General features: G+C 37.5%; 1 protein-coding gene across 3 annotated transcripts; it reads left to right on the top strand.

Moving 5' to 3' along the window:
- Positions 1–1,991: 1,991 nt before the first annotated feature.
- Positions 1,992–22,637, top strand: LOC127638460 (paired amphipathic helix protein Sin3a-like). Of its 3 annotated transcripts, none has more exons than XM_052119999.1 (21): positions 1,992–2,018; positions 6,257–6,466; positions 6,752–6,952; positions 7,066–7,172; positions 8,814–9,099; positions 9,292–9,540; positions 9,982–10,134; positions 10,899–11,054; positions 11,553–11,639; positions 11,735–11,853; positions 13,586–13,796; positions 13,960–14,076; positions 14,236–14,474; positions 14,765–14,948; positions 15,036–15,618; positions 17,383–17,552; positions 18,837–19,010; positions 19,101–19,193; positions 19,293–19,387; positions 19,532–19,727; positions 20,886–22,637. In XM_052119999.1, the coding sequence occupies exons 2-21, from the start codon at positions 6,287–6,289 to the stop codon at positions 21,114–21,116; spliced, it is 3,831 nt and encodes a 1,276-aa protein (XP_051975959.1). In that variant the 5' UTR covers positions 1,992–2,018; positions 6,257–6,286; the 3' UTR covers positions 21,117–22,637. The 3 variants fall into 3 exon arrangements, with proteins under 3 accessions (XP_051975959.1, XP_051975958.1, XP_051975960.1); XM_052119998.1 differs by lacking the exon at positions 1,992–2,018 and adding an exon at positions 3,749–3,813; XM_052120000.1 differs by lacking the exon at positions 1,992–2,018 and adding an exon at positions 4,352–4,370.
- The last annotated feature ends 2,973 nt before the right edge of the window (positions 22,638–25,610 follow it).

Raw genomic sequence — 25,610 nt, forward strand, 5'->3', positions numbered from 1 at the left:
TCCATAGAGGGGTATCGTGGAGAGTAAAGTTATCAATTCAAATCAGTCATATCAAATCCCCTTATTGTCACTCAACCATATACACAAGTGCAGCAGTGGGTGTAATCCCCCATGTAATCAGTTGGAAATAAATATGCAAGTTATGCTTGTAAATCAATGTCCAGTTGAGAAGTACTGTATTTATGCAAATGAAGTCATTGAAAGCAGCTGATCCACTTATTTCCAATACTAGTGGAGACTAGAGCCACAAATTGGATGTTTCTAAGACAATATCTTGCACCCGAGCAAGGTTAACCTAATAACTACGAAGATTATGAATATTATTATTTTTTTTTTTATCAAATTTTACGTTTTAGGTTTTATTTTATTTTTGTATTTAAATTAAAAATATTTAGAATGGGGGGGGTCATACATTTAATATATTCTAAAGTTGACAAAAAAACAACAAAAAAAGTAAAAACCGCACATGTGACCTGTTTGTCAAAATTTAGAATGTGGCTTAAGACAAGTTAAGATCAGTCAACAGCATTTGTTGATTACCACAAAAAATCACTTCGAATCGTCCCACCTTTTATTAAAAAAAATCGAGGTTACAGTGAAGCACTTACAATGGAAGTGAATGGGGCCATTTTTTGGAGAGTTTAAAGGGGAAAATGTGAAGCTCATAATTTTATTAAAGAAATGACATGAAATCTATTAAAACTCCTGTTTTATTTGAGCTGTAAAAGTGTTTAAATCGTCATTTTTGCAGTGGTTTAAGGATTTATTGTTTACAACCTTGTCATCATGGCAACAAAGTTGTAAAATTGGTTAAAACTTCACACAGAAATGGTTTGTAAGCGATTTATCACACTAAAATCATATTGTTGCTATTCTTTTGAAAAAGTGAGTATGCTAATGTTTACAGATTGGCCTCATTCACTTCCATTGTTTCTCACTGTAACCCAGATTTTTGCTCATTTTAAAGAAAAGGGAGGAGTATCAATTATTTTTTGTTGTAATGAATATTGAGCCACAAATCATGTCGATTGAGCTTAACTTGTATTGAACCTGGAATATTCCTTTATAACCTCAACTCTCTGTTTTATGTGAAAGCTAATATGTATAGGCCTAGAATAGAATATGTATTAGGTAATGATTCAGACATCTCAGATTTTTGTCACTTTCAAAGGCAATTCTGCCCCAAGCACCCTTTAATTTCTGACACTGACTCATACTGTGCATTGTGTACACAAAGCACCAAGTTCACTTTATTGTCACATTTGCATTATGTAAAATATTTTTGCACATTACTGGTTACCATACAAACATAATGACATAATTCAATGTCAGTTTTTATTTTATAGAGATATAAAAAGAGATTTTACTATAAAACTATTGGATACAAGCGTCTACTAAATGACTAAATGCAAATATAGCCTAAGTGTAATGTATTGCCAACTGCACACAACTCCAGTTCTCAGTGAGTTTTGTGCAAGCATGAAGGTTCAAAGCCAGACCGAGTTTCAATGCCTCTTCTAAATTAATATTGAATTAATTATTGTTGTTGTTGTTGTTGTAAAAAGAGTGCATAATTAAAACAGTTAGTCTAGGGGAACCCGCGCTTCTAGAATAATGTGAACGCAAAGTGGACCGAGACTCTACCAAAACTTAAATAGACTAAAAAGAGACCTGAGTCCACTTATAAGGCCAAGTACAGTGTGAATGCTTCTTTTTCCTCTCGGTTCACTTTTTAGTCCGCATAAAGAGGTCTGAGTTAGGCTGGTATAGCTGGTGTGTTTATATGCATCAAGTGTTATTTGAGACAAACATGCCCCAGAAACTACACCTGTTCCTACACCACAGCACAGGTGTTTGAGCACTATGAGCAGTGAGCACATCTATGTTCTTGTTGATTTGGCGGGTCATATTCAAATCCGGATGACGCAAACAGCAGCGTAGACCAATGGGAGGAGAGGGGGGCGTTCCCTACTATTTGTTCCAAACACGAATCCGGAGTGCGAGGCTCTTTTTCGCAGGTATGTAGCAGCTGGGCAAAAGAAAACAAATTTATCTGATACCGATTTAATCAAATCTACATTTCTGTCGGTGTTTGAGCGCTTTCTGCAAGGGGTTGGTTGATCAGTAGATTAAAATGTCGTAATCGGGGCTGTTTGTTAGATCATAGCACATTAAGGATAGAAAAGGGGGCAAAGCTTTGGCCAACTAACGATCAAAAGACGTATTTCTTTGTTTAATGGTACACAAGTCCATATATATGTTTCTGATGTTTTCATGTGGTCTTTTTATAACTTGGTTTTCGATCTGAAGGCAATGTTTAGATTTGTAGCGCTGTATTTGGTGTTCAGAGGGGGAGGGAAGAGCTGCACATACACGGTTAGACATTTTCCCCTTCAGTCTCCCAGTAAACAAAGAATATTAGATCATCTGGCGTGTTTCTGCTGTTATGCATGATCAGATCTCGCATTTCAGATCTTTGCATGGTCGCAAACAGAGAGTCCATGTTCATGCGATCGCAATTTTAGTTCTCATTTTGACTTTGGGTCTGATTACTAAAGGACAACATGTCATGATAGAGGCGTGTATGTTTGAGCTCTGGTGTCATGTTCGTGTGTGCTTATTTGATCCAGAAAACAAGATATCATAAAGTCGCTCTCTAATAAACGCGTTTGAGGGTGTTTATATGTCGATCTTTTGTTCGGTGTCGTGTTATACTAATCGCTGAACATACTGGAAATTTTGAGTTCTTTGCTTCAGAATCAGTCCGAACACTTTTATTCTGTCACTTTCAGTTGTTTAGGTCTAGGTTTGTATCGAGTTTCTTCTGTATTTTTAAAAGAAACGCGTCCTGAGGGGCGCAGCGATGTATACATACGCTCACTATTGCGTCTCAGCTCAGACTGACTGCGGAAGGACGGGGCGAGGGATCCCGGGCACTAGCCTAAGCCCCACCTCTCATGGGCGGTGCACGATAATGTGAGACACACGTCATTCAAAACGGCCTCTCAGAGCGCCTGGCCAGTCAGAATCATGGATTTCTGTGCACGAACGCCTCTGCGAGATTACGTCATGCATTGATCCCTCTCCGAGTCCCCGGCCAATCAGATGCAGCTATTATAAAAAGGGGTGTTATCAAAGGGAATTCTGGCTTCTGATTGGTCATCCTCTCTGGGAGTAAACTGTGGCGTAATGTCAGACGGTCACGTGTGGCAGGAAGTTCAGAAAGTTGCTTGAAAGCGTTCAGACGTAGTGCCTGGACAAAAGAAACCTTATATTAATATCAAATAGATTGATCGCGCATTGTTTACTATACTTCTAACATGTAATGAAGTAAGGCCAGAACATTTCGCTGCTCACTCTCTAGACTTCCGTGAAAATGAGTTCAAACGCTGCTAAAAGCATGTTGCCCTTCGAGGAGTTTCCCTGGTGTCGAGACTCGATTTCAAACTCCATCTGTGTATGTGTGTGTGAGAGAGAGAGAGAATCACTGGCGGGTTTGGTCTCAGCCTTTCAAACAATTCTAATGTCTACATTGAGTGACAGGGCGAGCTTACAATCAAAATATACGACTTTATTTGTTCCCCAAAGGCGTCCTTTGAGCTAAGAGCCAATCAGAGAGCACAGTGGGCGGAGACTATTCCCAAATGCCAAGTTAGCTCCTCCCATCCGCATCGCTTGTTTTCAGTAGGATTTTCTGCGCAAGATGATTTTAAAACAGTTTTTAACGGTGTTTACACACAGAGTTTCAGTGTTTCGCTGATGTTTTAACTACTTTCTGGTGTATTGTGTTGTACAGTGCGCTAACAGGAGCTGGTGAGTCACAGAGCTCAAAAATATAAACTTTACTCATCTTCATTCAGTACGTTTTAAGGTTTAGTTGTAAATCTCTAGCTTTTCTCTCAGAATGAAAGTCTCGAGCTCCATTTATAAAAGTGAATGTGTTGAAATGTGAATGATTTTCTAGCGAAAGTTTGTCATTTTCAGTCGCGAGTTAGTGCTAGCATTTATGCACGCATGTGCAGGACTCATGTACACCCACACATACACACACGTTTATATTTTCACACACATACAAACACACAGATGCTTTATACACACACATATATACACTATATATATATATATATGTGTGTGTCTTTTTATGGGCCATCGGTTTTCGTGTTTTATGAATGGACGAATAAAATGTTTATTTTAATTTTCTCTCCAAATGTCGAACATGTTCTGTTGACCCTTAATGCAGATCTTAATCACTGCTTTTTGCAGCCACTATAATCTTGGTTGCAGTTAAATCTTTGTTTTCTTTGGCAGAAACAGTATATTACACTAATGAAAAGCACAAACCTGAGCTGGTACAAGGATCACAAACCAATGTAAGCAATCGCTGTTTACAATTTTAAGAGTCTCTTTCACTTCACAAGCTTTACCAGGTGTTCTGAATATTAGGTCATATTTGATCAAATTCAATACAAGTTACAAAAATACTAATTAAACATTAGACTAACCCAAATGTATCTTGAAAAGAAATGTTTTTTTTTTTGGTTTTTCTGGATGTATTGGAACCCAAAGGTTTTGTTCTACACTTTTAATTGGCTAATGTGAGCCTAGATGGTCTCTAGTCTTACATAGTCAAACTTTGATTATTGGAATAAATTCTGGTCCACATTTAGTAAAAATGTTTTATTTTGCTTGATATTGTAATTGCTATAATTTCGTGTTTGTGTTATAATGTTGATTACCACAGAACAGTTATGAATCGTCCCTCCTTTTCTTTAAAAAATGCAAAAGTCTGTTATAGTGAGTCACTTACAAAAGAAGAGATGGGGCCAATTTTTGGAGGGTTCAAAGGCAGATATTTTAAGCTTATTATTTTATAAAATCACTTAAATGAGTTTTGTTAAAACTTATTCATATTTCAGCTTTAAAGTTATTTAAATTGTCATTTTACTGTAGTTTTTGGGTTTGTAGCATTGCGTCATGGCAACACAGTTGCAAAATTGGATATAGCTTTACACAAAAATTAAGTGGTTTTATGGCACTAAAATCATTTTAACACACATATTGTTTACATCTTGTTACTATACTTTTGAAATAGTATTTTAACATTTATGGTTTGGCCCATTGACTTCCATTGTAAGTGCTTTTTAAAGAAAAGTGGGGACAAGTCAAAATACATTTTATGGTAATCAACATTGTCACAAATGCTGTTGATTGAGGTTAACTTGTATTGTAATATTTTCGTTTATATTTTCACACACATACAAATACACAGATGCTTTATACACACACGTATATACACTATACATAAGTATATATATATGTGTGTCTTTTTCTGGGCCATCGGTTTTCGTGTTTTATGAATGGACGAATAAAAATGGTATTTTAATTTTCTCTCCAAATGTCGAACATTTTCTGATGACCCTTAATGCAGATCTTTATCACTGCTTTTTGCAGCTACTATAATCTTGGTTGCAGTTAAATCTTTGTTTTCTTTGGCAGAAACAGTATATTACACTAATGAAAAGTACAAACTTGAGCTGGTACAAGGATCACAAACCAATGTAAGCAATCGCTGTTTACAATTTTAAGAGTCTCTTTCACTTCACAAGCTATTGTATAACTTGTATTGTAATATTTCAATACTTATATATATAATGTAGGCTACATGTCCAAAACAAGCTGATGACTGTGTTCCTGAATTACTTTATTTCTACAAAAGTGTTTTTAAAATTGTGAATATATTATACACAGAAAGTGAACAATACAACAAGACTAGAATACTAGGTTGTTGTTACTGAAATTTACTGATAAATTTAAGGCTTCTGATTTGTCAGTGCGTTTTTGCACACAACAGACAAAAAAATACATTGTATATACAGTATAACATTTTGTCACAACATCAGTGCAGTAATTGACACAAAAACTAGAGTTGCTGCCATGACCCTTTCAAATGTTGTCAAACCACCATATCTTCCTCTGAAGAGCTCATTGTAGCAGCCTTGTGAAAACGACTTTGTATTCTGGCGAAATTATATAAATCCGTGCAAATTGAGTAAGGCTAGCCATTCAGATTGGAGCTTGTCTGTCTCACTGGCAAAAAAGCTCTTGCCACTTTTGTGTACAATATGCACCAGTTAGTGAACAATACCGGACCAGTGGGTGGTAAGTGGTTATGCTGTCTAGACTAGATGATATCCTGTTGGCCGAGGGTCTAAATGAAAATATCATGGTATTTCATGTTTCTTTTGTGTCTTCCCAGGACTTAGTGTTCTCTGAGTATGAATACAGCATGAGGAGGCGTTTAGAGGATCAGGAGCCAGTGTTCACCCCACAACAACGCCGCCTTCCTGGCAGCGCCGAGGGCTTCCAGCATAGGGTTCTTGCCCCGGCGCCCGCCATATTTGAGGCTGTGACTGACGCCATGCAGCCTACTCCAGGAATACAGTACCCTGTTCCTCAGGGGTATCAGGTACTGAAACTCACCATCAAGACTTGAAAGAGAAAACTCAACGTAGAGATGGACATTTCCCACTAATGTCCTCTATAGCGCCTCTTGTGGCAATGTTGAGAATATAACGGTTACTTGTGTTGTTCCAAATTGTGGTATAAAACATAAAAAAAACAAAAACAATAATGCACATAATCAATTTCATGTAGCTAGAAGTGCCTGCATTCACAAACTTGCCTAGAAAATATTTCAGCATTACATCTTCATGCATTATTCATGGGATCATTGCACTGCTTCTGTTTTCAGGTGCCCAATGTGGCACAAAGCTCAAGTGGTCATGGTCACACTCCTAGCCCAGCGGTCCACAGCGGGGCTCACCTTCACGGCCCTGCGGTCCAATCCCACGGCCCAGCGCCAGTGCAAGGCCAAGGCCAAGGCCATGCCCATGCACACCCACCCACCCCCTCTGCATCTGCACAGGGACAGCAGCAGTTCCAGAGACTCAAGGTGGGACATGGAATGTTGTGTTCGGCTGGTTTGGGAGTCAAACAAAAGGTGATTTACCATGCATATCAGTAACAGGTATGAACTAAATTGGATCATCATTTTCTCTCCTGCAGGTAGAGGATGCCCTGTCTTACCTGGACCAGGTGAAGTTGCAATTTGGCAGTCAGCCACAGGTCTACAATGATTTCTTGGACATCATGAAAGAGTTCAAATCTCAGAGGTGAGTTTATTCAGCTTATCTCACTTCTCTCATTACATTTAAATACTCACAAACTTCTGCTTCACAGGTTTTACTTTTACTTTAAAGTAAAGCAAAAAGCCAGTCAAATTAGATGGTACAGTGATTTTCTTTTTTCCCACTGATAAGGAAATATGAAGTAGAGCCTCCATGGTGGTAAAATCACTCCATACATTAAGCAAGCCACTTTTATAAAAACATTATAAAAGACACCAATGGTCAATAATTACATTTATTAATAATACTATTAATCACAATTAACAATTCTTCAAGTTCCAAGTAATATAGTTTACGGTTGGCAAGCCATATGATTATATGAACATGGTGCGTTAAAGGGGTAGTTCACCAAAAAATGAAAATTCTCTTATTTACTCACCTTCATGCCATCCCAGATGTGTATGACTTTCTTTCATTGGCAGAACACAAACAAAGATTTTTAAAGGAATATCTCAGCTCTGTGGGTCCATACAATGCAATTAAATGGTGGCCAGAACATTTTAAGCTCCAGAAATCACATGACGCATAAAAGTAATCCATATGACTCCAGTGGTTAAATCCACGTATTCAGAAGGTATGATAAGATAGGTGTAGCTGAGAAACATAAATATTTTAGTCCTTCTTTTAAACTATAAATCTCATCCTTTGACCAGTAGGTGTCAATATGCATGAAGAATGTATATCGCCCATAAACAAAAGATGATGTGAAAGTGGAGATTTTTAGGAAAAAAGGACTTAAATATGGATCTGTTTCATCCAGACTTATCATATTGCTTCAGAAGACATGGTTTTAACCACTGGAGTTGTATGGATTACTTTTATGTTGCATTTATATGCTTTTTGGAGCTTCATAGTTTTGGTCACTTCACTTGCATTGTATGGACCCACAGAGCTGAAATATTCTTCAAATATTCTTTGCTTGTGTTCTGCAGAAAGAAGAAAGTCATACACATCTGGGATGGTATGAGGGTAAGTAAATGAGAGCATTTTCATTTTTGGGTGAACTATACCTTTAATATATAAATCCATTGATGTGCGTTCACACGTGTGCTTAAATCAGCAAATTTACAGTGACTTAGAATTAGGGCTGGGTGAAATGGCTTCAAAAATTCGATCTCAATATTTTTCAGCCTATTGACAATATTTGATACACACCGATCAGCCACAACAATTAAACCACCTGCCTAATATCGTGTAGTTCCCCCTCGTGCCACAAAAACAGTGCCAACCCACATCTCGGAATAGCATTCTGACATGATATTCTTTTCACCACAATTGTACAGAGCGGTTATCTGAGTTATTGTAGACTTTGTCAGTTCTAACAAGTCTGGCAATTCTCTGTTAAACTCTCTCATCAATAAGGTGTTCTACCCACAGAACTGCCGCTCAATGGATGGTTTTTGTTTTTGGCACAATTCAGAGTAAATTCTAGAGACTGTTGTGTGTGAAAATCCCAGGAGATCAGCAGTTACAGAAATACTCAAACCAGCCCATCTGGCACCAACATGAAACTGAAACTGAAATATGAACTGAACTGAAAATTGAAACTGAATATGTACCAAATTGTAAACACAGATGCCCTGTGTTTAACATGCTCATCTGTTATCTCTCTCTGTCATTCTGCAGTATTGACACCCCAGGCGTAATCAGCAGGGTGTCCCAGCTCTTTAAGGGTCACCCTGATCTCATTATGGGGTTTAATACATTTCTTCCACCGGGGTACAAGATTGAAGTTCAGACCAATGACCTGGTTAACGTGACCACACCCGGTCAGATCCACCACATCACACCTCACGGCATCTCTGTGCAGAACATCCCCACTGGACCGGCGCCACAGCACCAGAACCAGACATCTACAAACCCCACCAGCACGGCTTCAACGCCACCCACCCTGCCCACACCGAAAAGCAAGGTAAATTACATGAGCAAAATTGTTGTTTTACAGAAAAACATTGTGGATTCATACATATGGAAATGTATATCAAATATCATCAAAAAGATTTAAAAATATTGACATGTAATTTTTTTTAGCTATATTGCCTGCTGTATTTCAGATCAGGGGCAGTGATTTATTTTATATTATTTTCCATCCCTCTCTCTCTAGCCGTTGCAGTCTCCGGCTCTGACTCCAAGCAGTCACCCCAATCCGTCCATCCCGCCGTACGCTTCCCCACGGTCACCCCCGCCGCAGCCCCTCACCCCCATCAGCAGTATGCCCTCCGCCCCGCCGCTGCAGAACAATCAGCCTGTGGAATTCAACCACGCCATTAACTACGTCAACAAGATTAAGAACCGCTTCCAGGGCCAGCCCAACATCTACAAGTCCTTCCTCGAAATCCTGCACACATACCAGGTCGGGTCTGACACCTACCAACACTGATTATAAAACCTAAAAGTAATATTCCGGGTTCAATTCAAGTTAAGCTCAATCGGTAGCCTTTGTGACAAAATGTTGACTACCACAAAAATGTATTACAGTGAGACACTTACAATGGAAGTGAATGGGGCCAAATTTTGGAGGGGCTTATAATTTTATAAAAGCACTTACATTAATTGTTCTGTTAAAACTCAAATGTATTTTGAGCTGTAAAGTTGTTTAAATCATAATTTTTACAGTGTTGTTTAGGGTTTTGGAGTATATTTATATCATTATATGTCGTTAGATATTTCATAGTTATGCAGACAATTACAATAATGATTGAGTATGAGTGTTCAATCTTTTGACTGGTTTTGTATATTTTACTTGCATCTCTAGTTGTGTCTAATGCTGTTTTTTGGTTATTTTGTGAAACAGAAGGAACAGCGTAATGCTAAAGAAGCGGGCGGGAGCTACACACCGAGCCTGACAGAGCAGGAGGTTTACGCTCAAGTAGCTCAGCTCTTCAAGAACCAGGAAGATCTTCTATCGGAGTTCGGCCAGTTCCTGCCAGACGCCAACAGCTCTGTGGTGAGTTTGATCATGGCCCCGCTTCCTCTGTGACCCTGCCCACTTGAGCCACACCCACTGATCTATAATATATAACTGGATTGTTGATGATGTCATAACACTGAAGCAATTGCGGCATCAGATTTGAATGCCCAAAAAATCCAGTGTGCCTACTTGCTTAATAGGAAATCATCTAATTTCAAAGACAGTTCTATATACACCGATCAGCCACAAGATTAAAACCACCTGCCTAATATTGTGTAAGTCACCCTCGTGCTGCCAAAACAGCGCCAACCCACATCTTAGAATAACATTCTTCTCACCACAATTGTACAGAGTGGTTATCTGAGTTATTGTAGACTTTGTCAGTTTGAATCAGTCTGGCCGTTCTCTGTTGACCTCTCATCAATGAGGTAAACACTGCCGCTCACTGGATGTTTTTTTGTTTTTGGACTATATTATTCATAACAGCCAATATATACAATTCCTGGGACATGGCATGAATCAAAAGTGTTTTTTATTGCCATTGTTTTTCCATTCACCACCATAGTTTCCTCACGCTGATGGTCATAATTATGACGACAGCGGGAAAAAAGTGACATCACTGAAACAGGTCAATATCAGTGGCCTCGTCTCACTCTAGTTTTAGAATATAATTAGAAACGACCTGAACATTCTGAAAACAAGATGAACCAAATGTCACTTTTTGACCTTCTGCAGTTTAAACCCAAAGATAAAAAGTGACGTGTTAATTGTCGTTTTCTTTCTCTCTGCACTTCCTGTAGTTGCTGGGCAAGACAACGGCGGAGAAGGCCGAATCCGTGCGTAACGATCACGGCGGAACGATCAAGAAACCACAGCTCAATAACAAGCAGAGGCCCAATCAGAACGGTTGCCAGATCCGCAGACATTCGACTACAGCTGTCACTCCACCTGTGAAGGTACACTGCCACCACAATCACTAAACACCCACACAGGGTTTCCACTGTCATGAAAAGCCTGAAAATATCAGGGAATTTTAAGTTTGTGATTTTAAGGCCTGGGAAAGTAATGGAAATGTAAAACGACGCCAAGAATACAAGTTTTCAAGTTATGCACAGCTGAACAATATTTCATCAGCAAGAAATTGCTTTTATTTGAGTGCAGTCTCTACAGAAGGATTTTTAAACTAGTTATGGGCAGCTCAGAAATATTTCATCAGCTAGAAATTGCTCTTTGTGAGTGCAGTCTCTTTTAAAATGATTTTTAACCTAGTTATGCACAGCTCTACAATATTTCATTGGCTTTTTCAATTATTTTTAAAAATCCACTAATCACCAACGACTGCTGTCAACTTATTGATCTGAAACATCTTCATTCAGTGATCTGTTTTATTTGTTTTCCATGGGCTAACTTGCTTGATTTCTCAAATCGTTTTTTTTTTTGGTTGTTTTCTCTAGAAAAAGCCTAAGTTATTGAATCTCAAAGATTCATCTGTGGCCGACAGCAGCAAACATGGAGGAACAGAGACTCTTTTCTTTGACAAAGTGAGTTGCACTGAATTAATTATGCTTTTTTTTTTTTTCATCTCAAAGGCCTAGTTTTTCCAGCTGTATTGACTAACATTAATGACATTTTGTAGGTGAGGAAAGCCTTGCGGAGTGCTGAGGCCTTTGACAACTTTGTACGCTGCCTGGTCCTTTTTAACCAAGAGATTATTTCACGTGCTGAGCTGGTTCAACTTATGGTTCCCTTCCTGGGGTAAGTCTGGGTTAAAGTGGAGACTAAATTGCTTGGAAGAAAATAATTTAGGGATGTCCCAATACCATTTTTTTGGAGAACGATTATATTTTACTCTCTGATACGATACCTGTGTAGATCCATATCTACAGTTTACTTAAATTTGATCATCAAAATGGTGTTTACACCAATTCATTCATCCAAACTTTAATCAAATGAAAATAGAAATATTAATGTTCAACATAATATTGCATTATTTTTGTCAAAACAATTGCTGCATAACAGAGCATCACAGATGTGCGATATAACTTAATTCTATTACAAGTACTGTTGATTTATTACCATAAATATTATTATTAAAAAGTGTTACAGTTTTACAAGTTCGATCTTTTACTCTATGCAGCAAACCTCCACTACAATGATAGAAAATCACTTGCATTTGCAACCAAATTTTTTTTTAAATGTATTTATTTGGCATCTGACTGTATTCAGTAGCAAGATCCTTTCATTGCGTGTTGAGAGTAAAAGTTGTTCCAAGTAATGTGAGTCCAAAGACGTGATCAACACAACCATAGGAGTCTTCACTGTCGCACCAGCAGACTCAGGAACAGTTTCTATCCCTCAGCTGTCAGCCTACTGAACTCTAAACTCAGGCGCTGAACACTACATCCCACCCGAACTTCATATTTGTATTTTTCTTTTATTAATTTATATATATTTATTAAATTCTTTTTTATTTTTCGCACATTTCTTGCACATAACGTCTACCTCCTGATGCTGCTTGCACTGTTATGGCCACCGGCCATATACGTATATTTACACATTTACATATTTATACCTCATTCTGTACAATGCACTTTCAGTTTATGCTTCTTCATTTGCACCTTGTACTGTATTATAGACATTTGCATTGAGCTGGTCTCTGCTTCTCTACATCATAACTCAAAAAGCCCATATTGTATATACTTAGACATATATATATATATATATATATATATATATATATATATATATATATATATATACATACTATATATACACACATACTATATATACATATTGCTATTTGCACTTCTGGTTAGATGCTAACTGCATTTCATTGGCTCTGTACATGTATTTTCACACAATGACAATAAAGTTGAATCTAATCTAATCTAATCTTGTCACTGAATAATGTCTCTTTTAATACCCATAAATTGTAATCAGACATAGCACAGATGAGATAAAGCCAAAAAATGATATATGAATTATGTTATTCCGTGATTGAATACATGGATTTGTTAATTTTTTAAAAGCCAAAATTAAATCAGTAAAATAATATTTTCATAATGTACTTGGTTAAAAGGCCCCCTGTATAATTAACAGCATTAACTGGGAGAGAATGTCTGTCTTATGTAAGCAAAAGGGACATTATAACTAAATTATACCCAAATGAATCGATATCGAATCAAAATCAAATTGAGAGCTAGTGAATCAGAATCGAATCAGGAAAAATGTATCAATATCAATACCAGCCCTACTTCTGTGGGTGGAAAAGCAGGTCGCTATGCAACACCATGTGATTTGAATTTGTGCGCTGAATATTTACGTAATTACGATCGTACGTCAGATGGTGTTGGTTTTTGGAGCATTTGTAAGTACACGAGTACAAGTACATGAGTTTGGTATCTGTTGTATTTATTTTGTAGTATTGGGCTTGTGTTTTAGAGTCTTAAAAATGTAATAACCAAATAATTTGAATTTTCTTTGTCAGCAAATTTCCTGAGCTGTTTACCTGGTTTAAGAACTTCCTTGGCTACAAGGAGATATCACACATGGAGACATACCCTAAAGAACGAGCGACTGAGGGAATCGCCATGGAAATTGACTATGCCTCATGCAAACGTCTGGGCTCAAGTTATAGAGCTTTACCCAAGAGCTACCAGCTGCCCAAATGTACTGGCAGAACACCACTCTGTAAAGAGGTGAGACAACTTTACCTACAAATCCCATGACCAGCGTAGAATCACTGACCAAATCGAAGATACTGATTTCTGAATTGTAGTCTTCTAATATTCCTTTGTTAGAAGATTTTAAAGTTGTTATGATCATTTACAGACTGATTTTGGATTCATCTGTATCCATCAGGTGCTGAATGATACTTGGGTTTCCTTCCCCTCCTGGTCTGAGGACTCTACTTTCGTCAGCTCAAAGAAGACTCAGTATGAAGAGCACATGTACAGATGTGAGGATGAGCGGTTTGAGGTGAGACACTTCCACACACACACACACACACACACACACACACACACACACACACACACACACACACACACACACACACAGGAAGTTCTTCTTTTGCTGGTTTTAAAACATTTGTGTGATGCCTCTCTTGTTAACGAAGGTGTTGATTCCTCACTGTAGTTGGATGTTGTCTTGGAATCAAACCTGGCCACCATTCGAGTTCTAGAGTCGATTCAGAAGAAGCTGTCTCGGATGTCTGCAGAAGAGCAGGCGAAATTTCAGCTGGACAGCAATCTGGGCGGCTCCTCTGAGATCATCCATCGAAAAGCCATTCAGAGGATATATGGAGACAAAGCTCTGGATATCATCGACGGGCTGAAGAAGAACCCAGCAGTGTCTGTGCCCATCATACTCAAGAGGTTAGATAGATTGTTCCAACATTTCTGTTAAATCGGTCTCCAAGTATTGCCCAAATATTGCCCAATTGGTTTGGCTGATATATCTTTCTATCCTTAATTTACAATCTTACAACCAAATATGAAACTGAATTTGGATTCTTAAAGTTGTTGTTGTTGTTGTTGTTGTTGATGAAGCATCACATTATAGCAAGTTTTAAAGGTACTATAAACGTTTTATAGCTTCCTGAGCAAAGTGAAGGTAAGTAGAATTGACGTAGCACTGAAATGTCTCATATCGTGCTCTTTTTCAGGCTTAAGCTGAAAGAAGAAGAGTGGCGTGAAGCTCAACGGGGTTTTAACAAGATCTGGAGAGAGCAGAATGAGAAATATTACCTGAAATCTCTCGACCATCAAGGCATTAACTTCAAACAGAATGACACTAAGGTTCTGCGCTCTAAAACGCTTCTCAACGAGATTGAGAGCATCTTTGATGAGGTGAGACGCTCTTTATCATCTAGGGCAAGTTACAAGGGGTTTGTTCATCTAAAAGAAAAGATGGTTTACGTTTGTGTGTTTGTTTAGCGGCAGGAACAGTCTTCGGAGGACAGCAGCATGCCCCCTAGTGGCCCTCACATAACACTTACCTATGAAGACCACCAGATCCTAGAAGACGCGGCAGCTTTGATCATCCACCACGTGAAACGCCAGAGCAGCATCAACAAAGAGGAAAAATACAAGATCAAACAAATCATCTACCATTTTATCCCCAGCATGCTCTTTTCCCAGCGGGGGGTGCTTTCGGATGCCGAGGAAGAGGATGATGAAGAAGACATGGACCTTGACGAGGGAGCATCAAAGAAGCACAACGGGCTAACGGGAGGAGTTGGTGGCAGCCCGACAAAGTCCAAACTGCTCTTTAGCTCGACCACGGCTCAACGACTTCACTCCTGCGAGGATGCATACAATCTGTTCTTCGTGAATAATAACTGGTATATATTTCTCCGGTTGCATAACACGCTGTGTTCGCGGCTGCTGCGGCTCTACACGCAGGCCGAACGGCAGATCGAAGAGGACCTGAGAGAGCGCGAGTGGGAGAAGGAGGTGCTCGGACTCAAACGGGACAAAAATGAAAATGCCGCCATTCAGCTGCGTCTGAAGGAGCCCAGTGAGTATAGAAAGTACACAATGGACACTTTTTAATTTTTTGGTTTCGAACCTGGAAGTAGTGTAGTAGTGTAGTAGTGTAAACTTCTCTAGCGGTGAGTGGGAGACCACTTTAGAAAAAGGGTTTGTTTGATATCATTAGTTAATAACATTAGTTAACATGAACTAACAATGAACAATACTTCTACAGCATTTTATAATCTTGGTTAATGTTAATTTCAACATATATTAATAGATTTTTCTAATCAAAAGTTGTATATGTTAACATTAGGTAAATGTGTATGAATTTCTTTCTTCTGCTGAACACAAATGAAGATTTTTAGAAGAATATTTCAGCTCTGTTGGTCCATACAATGCAAGTGAATGGTGGCCAGAACTTTGAAGGTCCAAAATGCACATAAATGTATCATAAAAGTAATCCATATGACTCCAGGGGTTAAATCCATGTCTTCAGAAGCGATATGATTAGTGTGGGTGAGAAACAGATCAATATTTAAGTCCTTTTTAATATAATTCTTCTCCCTGACCAGTAGGTGACGATATGCTTAAACAATGTTATTCGCCAAAAACATAAGAAGACTGAAAGTGGAGATTTATTTTAAAAAAGGACTTAAATATTGCTTCATATCAATTTGATTCTGAAGATATGGATTTAATCACTGAAGTTGTATGGATAACTTTTATGCTGCATTTAAAGTTCTGGCCACCGTTCACTTGCATTGTATGGACCTAGATAGCTGAAATATTCTACAAATCTTGATTTGAGTTCAGCAGAAGAAAGAAAGTCATACACATCTGGGATGGCATAAGCGTGAGTAAATGATGAGAATTTTCATTTTTGGATGAACTAATTCTTTAATAAATGCTGTATAAATATACTAAAAATGTACTAAATATGGTTAGTTCATGATACCTAATGCATTAACTAATGTTAACGAATTGAACCTTATTGTAAAGTGTTACCAGATTTTTTAAATTCACGTCAGGGTTATATAACACATAGTGTAATGTTATGATTTTACACAAAATAATAAAAAAAGATATGAAAAGATTGCTAGATTTACGTTTCTAAATAATACTGAAACGTGTCATCACAGTCTGCGTCCATACTCCTCACAGCTAACTTACAGCTAGCAACACTTTAATTTAATTAGATATTGTTTGTAAACGCCTAAAGCAGTCTTAATCAATTAAGACGCATTATTGCGCTTAAAAAAATCGAGATGCATAGCATATAACAGAATGCATGTGTCTCAAGACGCTGTTTAATATGTGATTATTTTTAATTTTTTTAGCTGACAATATGTCAAAAAATTTGGCACTTCTGTGCAAAATACTGAAAAGGTCTTGATGAGGCACCATGGTCAAATTGCATGTCTGCATAGAAAAACAATGGAAAAAGAGAGCAGACAGACACAAAAGCATGCTCAAAATGGCTCTTTAGATCTGTATTTAAAGCTGACATAAAAATTAATTCGCAAAATTTGCAAATTTATCTTCTGTGATGACACTTTTCTGAGTAAATAATGTAGGGCGTGATTTTATGCACAAGGATTTTATTGGATTGTGGAAACAGTGATTTATTATTGCTTAATATTTTTTTGCCCACCCATACAGACTTGTTTATATCAGCAAAAAAGCAAAGTTGTTTTAGAGACTGAGAAAGTTGTGAAAAATATTAGTTTCTTTGCAATAAAGGGACATCTGTCTGATTGAAATGTCTTGGACTTATTTAAAAAAAACTCTCTCTGTCTTTCTCTTTCAGTGGATGTCGAAGTGGAGGATTATTACTCTGCGTTTCTAGAGATGGTGCGTAATCTGTTGGATGGGAATATGGAGGCGTCACAGTACGAAGATTCTCTCCGAGAGATGTTCACCATTCACGCCTACATTGCCTTCACCATGGACAAACTCGTCCAGAACATTGTCAGACAGGTTAGTAGTGCTTTAACTCCTAAAACTCTGGCATTTGTGGGCTGCCGCCTGCAATTTATCACAATCAAATTTAAAAGCTCATCATTTACACACAATGTGAACTAATTGCCATATTTTTAGAACCCCCAAATTTAAAAAAGACTCAAATTATTCATAAAAAACATTGTATATTTATAATCTTATGATGAATAGAATTATTAATATTTTTTTTGTTATCTTGTTTATTTTCCCCTTATGTTTGTAAGCATGTAATTATTGTTCTGTTTGTGCCATCTCCCTCCAAAAAGTATTTTGTTCCACTAGATGGCAGCAAGTATCAGAAATAAAATTATCATCTTCCTTCACAAAATGCCGATCTGATATGTAGGTGGCGCTCTAACGCATTATAGCCCACACAGATGTACTCGTCCATTGACTAATTTTCAGTTCATGCACCATTGTTTCATAGAATATCTCGGCCTCTGAGTGGACTAGAAGCTCAATCTAAGTGTCATTAGAAAGCTGAAATCCTCCCCTTTGCAATGAGATAAATAGAGTATCATCAATAGTCGATATATGATGATTTGTTTAGCCTGCTTTTCCTGCTGGACTGGACATCCGAGATATAACATTGGATTATTCACACAAGCATGCTCACAGACAAGTAAAAACATTTATAAATTTTTTTTATAAAACTGCCTAATTGTTTTGTTATTTGGGGCTTACAGCAGTGATTGGTACATAAGAGACGTTTTTATTTGATATCTTACAGATATCATATTTCCCTTTGTGATCTTTTGATAATCTTTTAAACGTTTTCAACTTTCTGGCAACAAAATAAACTTTACAGTCACATTCCTGTGAATAAGAGCTTTCATTTGATATATGATTTGTCTATTTAAGTGCAATTTTACTTCTATATTCATATTAATATTTCTACCACTTTACCTCTAGGTGGCGCATATTTGCGATCCAAATGTTTTCAGGCCTTTTTTGTTATTCTATGTAACATAAATACAGAAGCGATGCCTGACTTAAACATTTTAAAGCGTAAACTTTTTTTGCGACATAGTGTCCTCTTTTGGACGTGGCTGTGGTTCCGCACTGGTTAACACATCAGCTCTTGCATTTTGCCAGATGAAGGAGTTGTAAAATTGCCGGAGAGTTATAAGAAAGATTTACAACATTAGGATGCACTGACATATACAGTCAATTTAGTGAATTTAATTTGTGGAAGTCTAAAAATGATGCATTGCTTACAGAATTAAAATAAAAGTCTCTTGTGTTCTCTTTGCATCTCTGTAGCTCCAGCACATAGTGAGTGAAGAGATTTGTGTTCAGGTGACAGAACTGTACCTGAATGAAAGCAGTCACTCTGCCACAGGTGGATCTCTGCTAACTCAGAGCAGCAGAGCAGTGGCTGAAGCATCTTACCAGCGCAAAGCAGAGCAGCTCATGTCTGACGAAAACTGCTTTAAGGTACAACTTGAACAACAGCTCATGGAAAGTCTATGATTGGAGATTCTTATGTTATCAGAATTTATTTTCATCATCTCTCTCTCTTTACAGTTGATGTTTATGAAGAACCGAGGAAACATTCAGCTGACAGTTGAGCTGTTGGACACAGAAGAGGAGAATTCAGATGAGCCTGTGGAGATAGAGGTGAACAACAGCGATTAAACACTGAATATACACAGAAACAACAGACTGATATTACTGTCCAATATTATGTGTTTCTAACGCTGATGTGTGTGTGTGTAGCGGTGGTCCGATTACGTCATGCGTTATCTGTCGGCTGATTTCACCTCTCCAGACCTGAGGGATCATCTGGCCCAGAAGCCTGTGTTTCTGCCAAGGTACCTATGATTATTGACCTCTGTAACTTTAGCAATAAGGCTGTTGTCATTTTGCAGAGTTTAGCTTCTTATAAATAAACAAATACCTTATTCATCCACTTTTGTTGTTGATGTCTTTCTCCATCTATCTCCTTGTTTCCGTAGGAACCTACGGCAGATCCGTAAGTGTCAGCATGGCCGTAAGTCTCAGGAGAAAGAGGCGAAGGAAGGAGGCAGAAAGGAGAACCCAGAGAGCATGAGGATGGAGTGCATGTTCAAACTGAACTCCTACAAGATGGTGTATGTCTTTAAATCAGAAGATTACATGTACAGACGCACAGCACTGCAGAGAGCCCACCAGGTAAAAATCACAGCACACTTTTCTTGACAGTTTAAAGTTAAGCTTTGTCTACAGCATTTGCAGCATTGTGTGTTCTACAAATACTGTCAATAGAGCTGAACTTGCATTGAACCCAGAGAGTTGCTTTAGTTTGCACACCTGAACGAAAACAAATCTTACTCCGTTTATTCAAGTGTTTGAATAAATGTATTTAAAATACATCCCATCTCTAAAATGTTTCCAATATGTTGTTTCTTGTACTCCGATACCAACAATATTAACAACCCGACATCTATTTGAAATGCCAGTTTAAGACACTGACCCAAAAGCTTTTGTTTTATTGGTCAGTAAGTTATTTAGTTATTTATTTAACAGTATGTGAATTTTTGCAGTTTGTGCAAAGGTGTCAAATAGAATGTATTGTTTAGCATTAAAATATTGTCACAGCAAAAAAAAATACAATTATCACAATTTGTGTTAAGGGGTCAGCTGTAGTGAATTGTTTATTTCTTAAATATTGATGCAGCAAAAATTGTAGTTCAGTTTTCGCAATTTGTGTGAGTCTATTGCATGAATCTATTTGGTTGTAAAAAAAAATTATTCTTTTGCAGCGATAATTTGTTCAAATGGGTCAGTTGGAATACATTTTTTTTTTAATATTTTCACTGTGAATTATTATTTTTTTTTCCCAGTTTGTGCAAAAGGGTACATTTGTAATGGGTTGTTTATTTTCTAAATATTTTTTCAGCGAAAATGTGTTTTTTTTGTGCAAAATTTTCAGTTGTTACGCTTTATTTTTTAAATATTGACGCAGGATAAATTTGTGTTCAGAATACATTGTTTACTATTAAAATTGACAATTTTGCATTTTGTTATTATTATTATTGCTTTTTTTTTTGTGAAATTTGTGCAAAAGGGTCAATTGTAATGGGTTTACAATTTTGTTTATTTGTTTTATATTTTCGTAGTTTGTTATTTTCGTAGTTTCAGTTTGTTCGAGGGGATCCATTGGAATGCATTGTTTACTTTTTGTTGCAGTGAAAAAATATTCAAATTTTTGCAATTTGTGCAAAAGTGTCCATTGAAATTGATTTGAGTTTTTAAATATAGTCTAAATAGGCCTTTAGTGGCCCTCGGCATTACGATTGACCTCTTTTTCTGTCTCACTCTCTCTTTCAGTCTCATGAGCGCGTCAGCACGCGCTTACACCAGCGGTTTCATGCGTGGACTCAGCGATGGGTGAAGGAGCATGTGACCAGAGACATGGCTGCTGAAACCAGCAGGTGGTTGATGGGAGAAGGGCGGGAGGGACTGTTGCCCTGCTCCACCACCTGTGACCCTGAAATCCTTCACTTCCAGCGTGTTAATAAATACAGAGTCAAGTACGGCAGTGCATACAAGAGCCAGTGACATCAGCAAACAGGGCGGAGTGAGGAGCGTAGCTTAGAGATCACATGCCAGGGCCAATCTAAACTGTCAAATTTGTCCTGTGGCAGTGACATATACACAACATTTTTTTAACAGTGTTTGTTTTTTGTTTTTTTTTCTTTTTATACAAGCTGTTCAGCATAAGCGCATTTCCCCCAGTGCCAAAACACGAAGCTAATGACCTGTCAGTCAAACTCAGTCTGGACCAATCAGCACAGCTCTTAAAGCAGACAGCCCACTCACCTGATATATCTTATTCGTTCTGTAACACTAAAAAGCCGGTTGAGGATAAAGTGTGTTCCACTGGTTTTGATAGTGTTAATAATATTCAAAGGCAGCAGATCTTACTAAATCTGTGGTAGAAGAGATGACGTGTCTGAATGAGATGCGTCACTGTAATGACTTTTTATGAAAACAGAAAACATGTTCCTAGTTTTGGGATAAGTGCACTTAACTTGGGAGCGAGAGATTTATTCGACCACATTTCAGAGGAGAGCAAGTATTTAAGGTGGAAAAAAAATGTAATATTAGAGTGAACAAATACAATTTTTATTGAAAAAGGCAACAAAAAAAAAAAAAAAAAGAGTCGGCAATAAAGATCTATCGGTATAGAATTGGTAAACACACTTATGTCTGCACAGTACACCAGCTTACATCGAGCATACATGTGAACCACAAACACACACAATTCACCACTTTTGTAAATAAAGTGTAAATATCGCCAGACCTTTTTTATGCCAGATGTGCGTGTTGTGTTTAGTGCTTTAGTGTGGCATTATGGGAGAATGATGCTGGAATCCATGTGGGAAACGATGAAAAATGCAAGATGGTTTATAACCATTTTTACCAAAGGGAGTTCATTATTAAAGGGATAGTTTGCCCAAAAATATAAATTCTGTCATTTACTCACTCCTGTTTCAAGGACATGTTGGACTAAATGGCATCCTCAGTCACCTTTCATTTTCATTTCATGGGAAAATAATGCAATGAGAGTGAATGGTGATGAGTTTTGAGTGACATGAGAAGTAAATGACAGAATTGTCATGTTTAAGAGAGCTATTCCTTTAAGGTTGGGGTTTATTTTTGTTTTCTTTCTCCTTTGTGTGTTTTCTTTGTTTTCTTAGTTAAATGTTAATTTCGAAAAGTAGAAATGTATCCAGGTTCTTGTTTTTGAAATGGAAGATTTTATAAGAAAAAAAAAAATCATTTTAATTTTTGAAGTTTGAATATGGATCTCGTTTTCTGTACACTTTTATCACTTGACAGTTTTGGGAAAATAAATCTTCAGCTGTGTCCTCTGGCAAATACACAACTCTATGAATGTAAAGGTCTTTATCGTTGTCAGATGTTTCAGTCTTCACTCTGGATAGATTTCTGCTGGACAAATATAAATATAAATATCTATACACATTTTAAAAATGAGTCAAAATGCATGTCTTTTCTGTGGATCATTATAGACCCTTTATTTGCATATTATTTAAATGAATAAAAATTACATTTGTAGGATAAACATCTGCCTCCATGATTTTTATTCTCTGTAGAACATTTTGACAGTAAAATATAAAATGGCATTACTAAAGTTAACTTTTGTCAATTGTTTTATACGACTGTTACTCGCAGCTGAATATCTATTCATACGTTTTGTAAACAGTCAGGCATGAATTCTCATCTCTGGCCACCAGGGGGCGCCGAGCTTCTTTAAATTATGACGCTTGCGGTTTCACAGGAGCTGGATTGTGCGTTCCATTGGAAGGCAAATGTTACTTTCTTATGGTTTGTTTGTTTTTGTAAATCCTTAACTGTAAGTTCCAAATGGAGCTTTGGAACTGTTATTGATCCATCCTGACCAGCGCTGAGAAAAGTAACCGGTACCGTGTGACAAAGTTGACGTGCTACTTCAGAGGTGCCCTGGACAGTTATTTACGTCTCAATAATGGCACTGAGAAACATAAATTACATTTAAAATGCACAGCAAAGATTTAAAACCGGATAATTATCTATTATGCAACTCGACCAATTAAGTCAACTTTTTTTTTTATTTTATTTTTTTTTTTATTTGCAACAATAACAAATACAAAAACCAATACAATAATACACAATACTAAAGAGTACAGTACAGAGGGTTACATTACAAAAAACAACAAAGAATATCAAGCTAGCTTAAATGATTGACACCATTGCAGAGTCTTACATGCAGTAGAGTTTTTAGAGCTCTTCAACGAATTTAGATATAAATCAAGATCTTTCTTAAAAATAAAAAGGAAGGAGTTTTCTTTGAAAATTTACACTTGTGAATATAAAATTTGGCAAGAAAAAGTAGCAAATTAAGAACAAATTTAAAATGATAAGGGTCTAATTTCAAAGAGTCACCAAAAAACACAATTCTTTGGCTTAAATAGAAGTTCAAAGATAGATACCTTTTAACAAAGTTTGAAAAGTCAATCCAAAAAAATTTACAGTACACACATTCCCAAAATAAGTGAATAATTGTCTCATCAAATTGATGACAGAATGAGCACAAAGGAGAAATACTGTTATTAAATTTAGCAAATGTATAATTAACTGGGTAGCAATTGTGAACAATTTTAACAGAGACTTCAACCACTTTATTAGTTAAAAAGAATTTCCGCTGAAGAAACCAAAAATCTTCCCATACTATATCATTAAATTTTGTTATTCCAAAAGCTTACACAAGCAGGCAAAGAAATCTGATCTCTGCTAAGAATTGAGCAAATTTTCTTATTTGACAAGCTGTTGAGAGGACATTGATCAACAAATAAATTAGAGCTGTCAAATACAGGTGGAGAGCATAAAGGACCTTTAGGGCCAGGTCTGACTAAAGATTTCACACAATCAGGAATTGCACCAAAAACAATGGCATACTCTCTTGGGGGGACTGGAAAAGAGAATTCTTGCATAAAGTGTTCATAAGAGAGCAAGACACCCCTTTCATCTAAAAGTTGACTTACTAACAGTATATTTTTATCAAACCAATTAAAAAAAAAAAGAGATTTATTTTTATATTTAATATTTTGGTTGTTCCAGATAAAAAATCTATGTGGAGAAAAATTATAATTATATATTAAGGACCAGCAAATTAGAGCCTGTTTATGAAAACCAGAAAGAGTTAAAGGTAATTTAGAAATGCTATAGTTGCAGCGCAATAAAAAATGCAAACCACCAACTGAATTGAAAATATGATTTGGGATAACATTCCAAAAGATGTAGGATTGTTCAAAAAGATTTTATCCACTTAATCTTGAAAGAGTTATTAAGAGTGGAAAAGTCCACCAAGTCAAAACCACCCATTGTCCGATCAGCTATCATAACACTCTTTTTAATTAAGTGCTTTTTAGATTTCCAAACAAAGTTCAATATAATTTTGTCCAGCTTTCTACAAATCTCCACAGGAACATCCAGAGCCATTGCAGGATAGATAACCCGAGATAACCCATCTGCTTTGGAAAGCAACACTCTACCAGTTACAGACAGATCACGCTGTAACCAAGAATTAAATTTGCGTTGAATAAAGAGAATAAGAGGTTCAAAGTATTAAGTCAACTTCTGAGCCACATTTTTTTGTGAAACGTGTAACTGTATCTTTGGAGGGCGGGGTTTTGGAATGAGGGGGCGTGTCTAATTTACAGGTCTCGTGGAAGTTCCAGAAAGGCTAAAATCGCTTTTAAAAGCTTTAACGCTTAACTCTTTCCAGCCTGAGCCCAAAATTCCAAAACTTCCATTCTGTGCCAGAATATGGTATTCATATCCAAATTCATATTATATTCGTATTCATATAACATCACACACCTGAAATCTATATACCATTTTGAAGAGAAGAACTAGGGCTTTCAAATGATATAGATATATGTATGATCATTTAAATGTGCTGTAAGTGATGTTCTGAAGCTTTCACTTGACTGAGCCCTTGAATTAGCCACGCCCCTCATTCCATAACCCCGCCCTCCAAAGACAAAAACAGAGCAAAACGGTTGAACAGTCATCATAAACGTGATATAAATGATATACATACATGCAGCGCGGCTGCGTGTGTATTTCTCTCCATTTGGCATCTTCGGCTACCCTTTAACTCGCTCTCCTGCTGATCAGCCGATTCAGCGGCGGTTGTGCACCCTCACGGCCCTGCCACAGGGTGAGCGGGAGACACACAGAGAAAGAGAGAAAATTGCTTGCCGGTCCCTGGACACGCTGTCGCCCAGTCCTCAACCGCTCTGATAGATGCCAACTCGCTCCTCTCGTGGACGGCAGCGAGCCCTCTGACACCTGGAGGACAGAACGGTTCCTCCGGCTCTCGGCGGCTGGCAGCAATACCTCCGCCCCCAGGCAGATGGCTATGGCTACTCCTCTGGCAGACGGCAGCGGCGAGGACTCTGTGACAGCGCATTCTTCCTCCTTCCTGGGTTTGGGCACCACTGTAACAGTATAAGGATGGGCAAGGAGGAGGTGGAAACTTTAATG

Source organism: Xyrauchen texanus, chromosome 46 (genome assembly GCF_025860055.1).
Source record: "Xyrauchen texanus isolate HMW12.3.18 chromosome 46, RBS_HiC_50CHRs, whole genome shotgun sequence".
In the NCBI taxonomy this organism is placed as follows: Eukaryota; Metazoa; Chordata; class Actinopteri; order Cypriniformes; family Catostomidae; genus Xyrauchen; species Xyrauchen texanus.

Coding starts and splice junctions, on each gene's coding strand:
- LOC127638460 (XM_052119999.1), top strand. CDS start 6,287: ATGAGGAGGCGTTTAGAGGATCAGGAGCCAGTGTTCACCCCACAACAA. Junction 11,640..11,734: donor AGACTCTTTTCTTTGACAAA/GTGAGTTGCACT, acceptor GACATTTTGTAG/GTGAGGAAAGCCTTGCGGAG. Junction 14,949..15,035: donor TTGAGAGCATCTTTGATGAG/GTGAGACGCTCT, acceptor GTGTTTGTTTAG/CGGCAGGAACAGTCTTCGGA.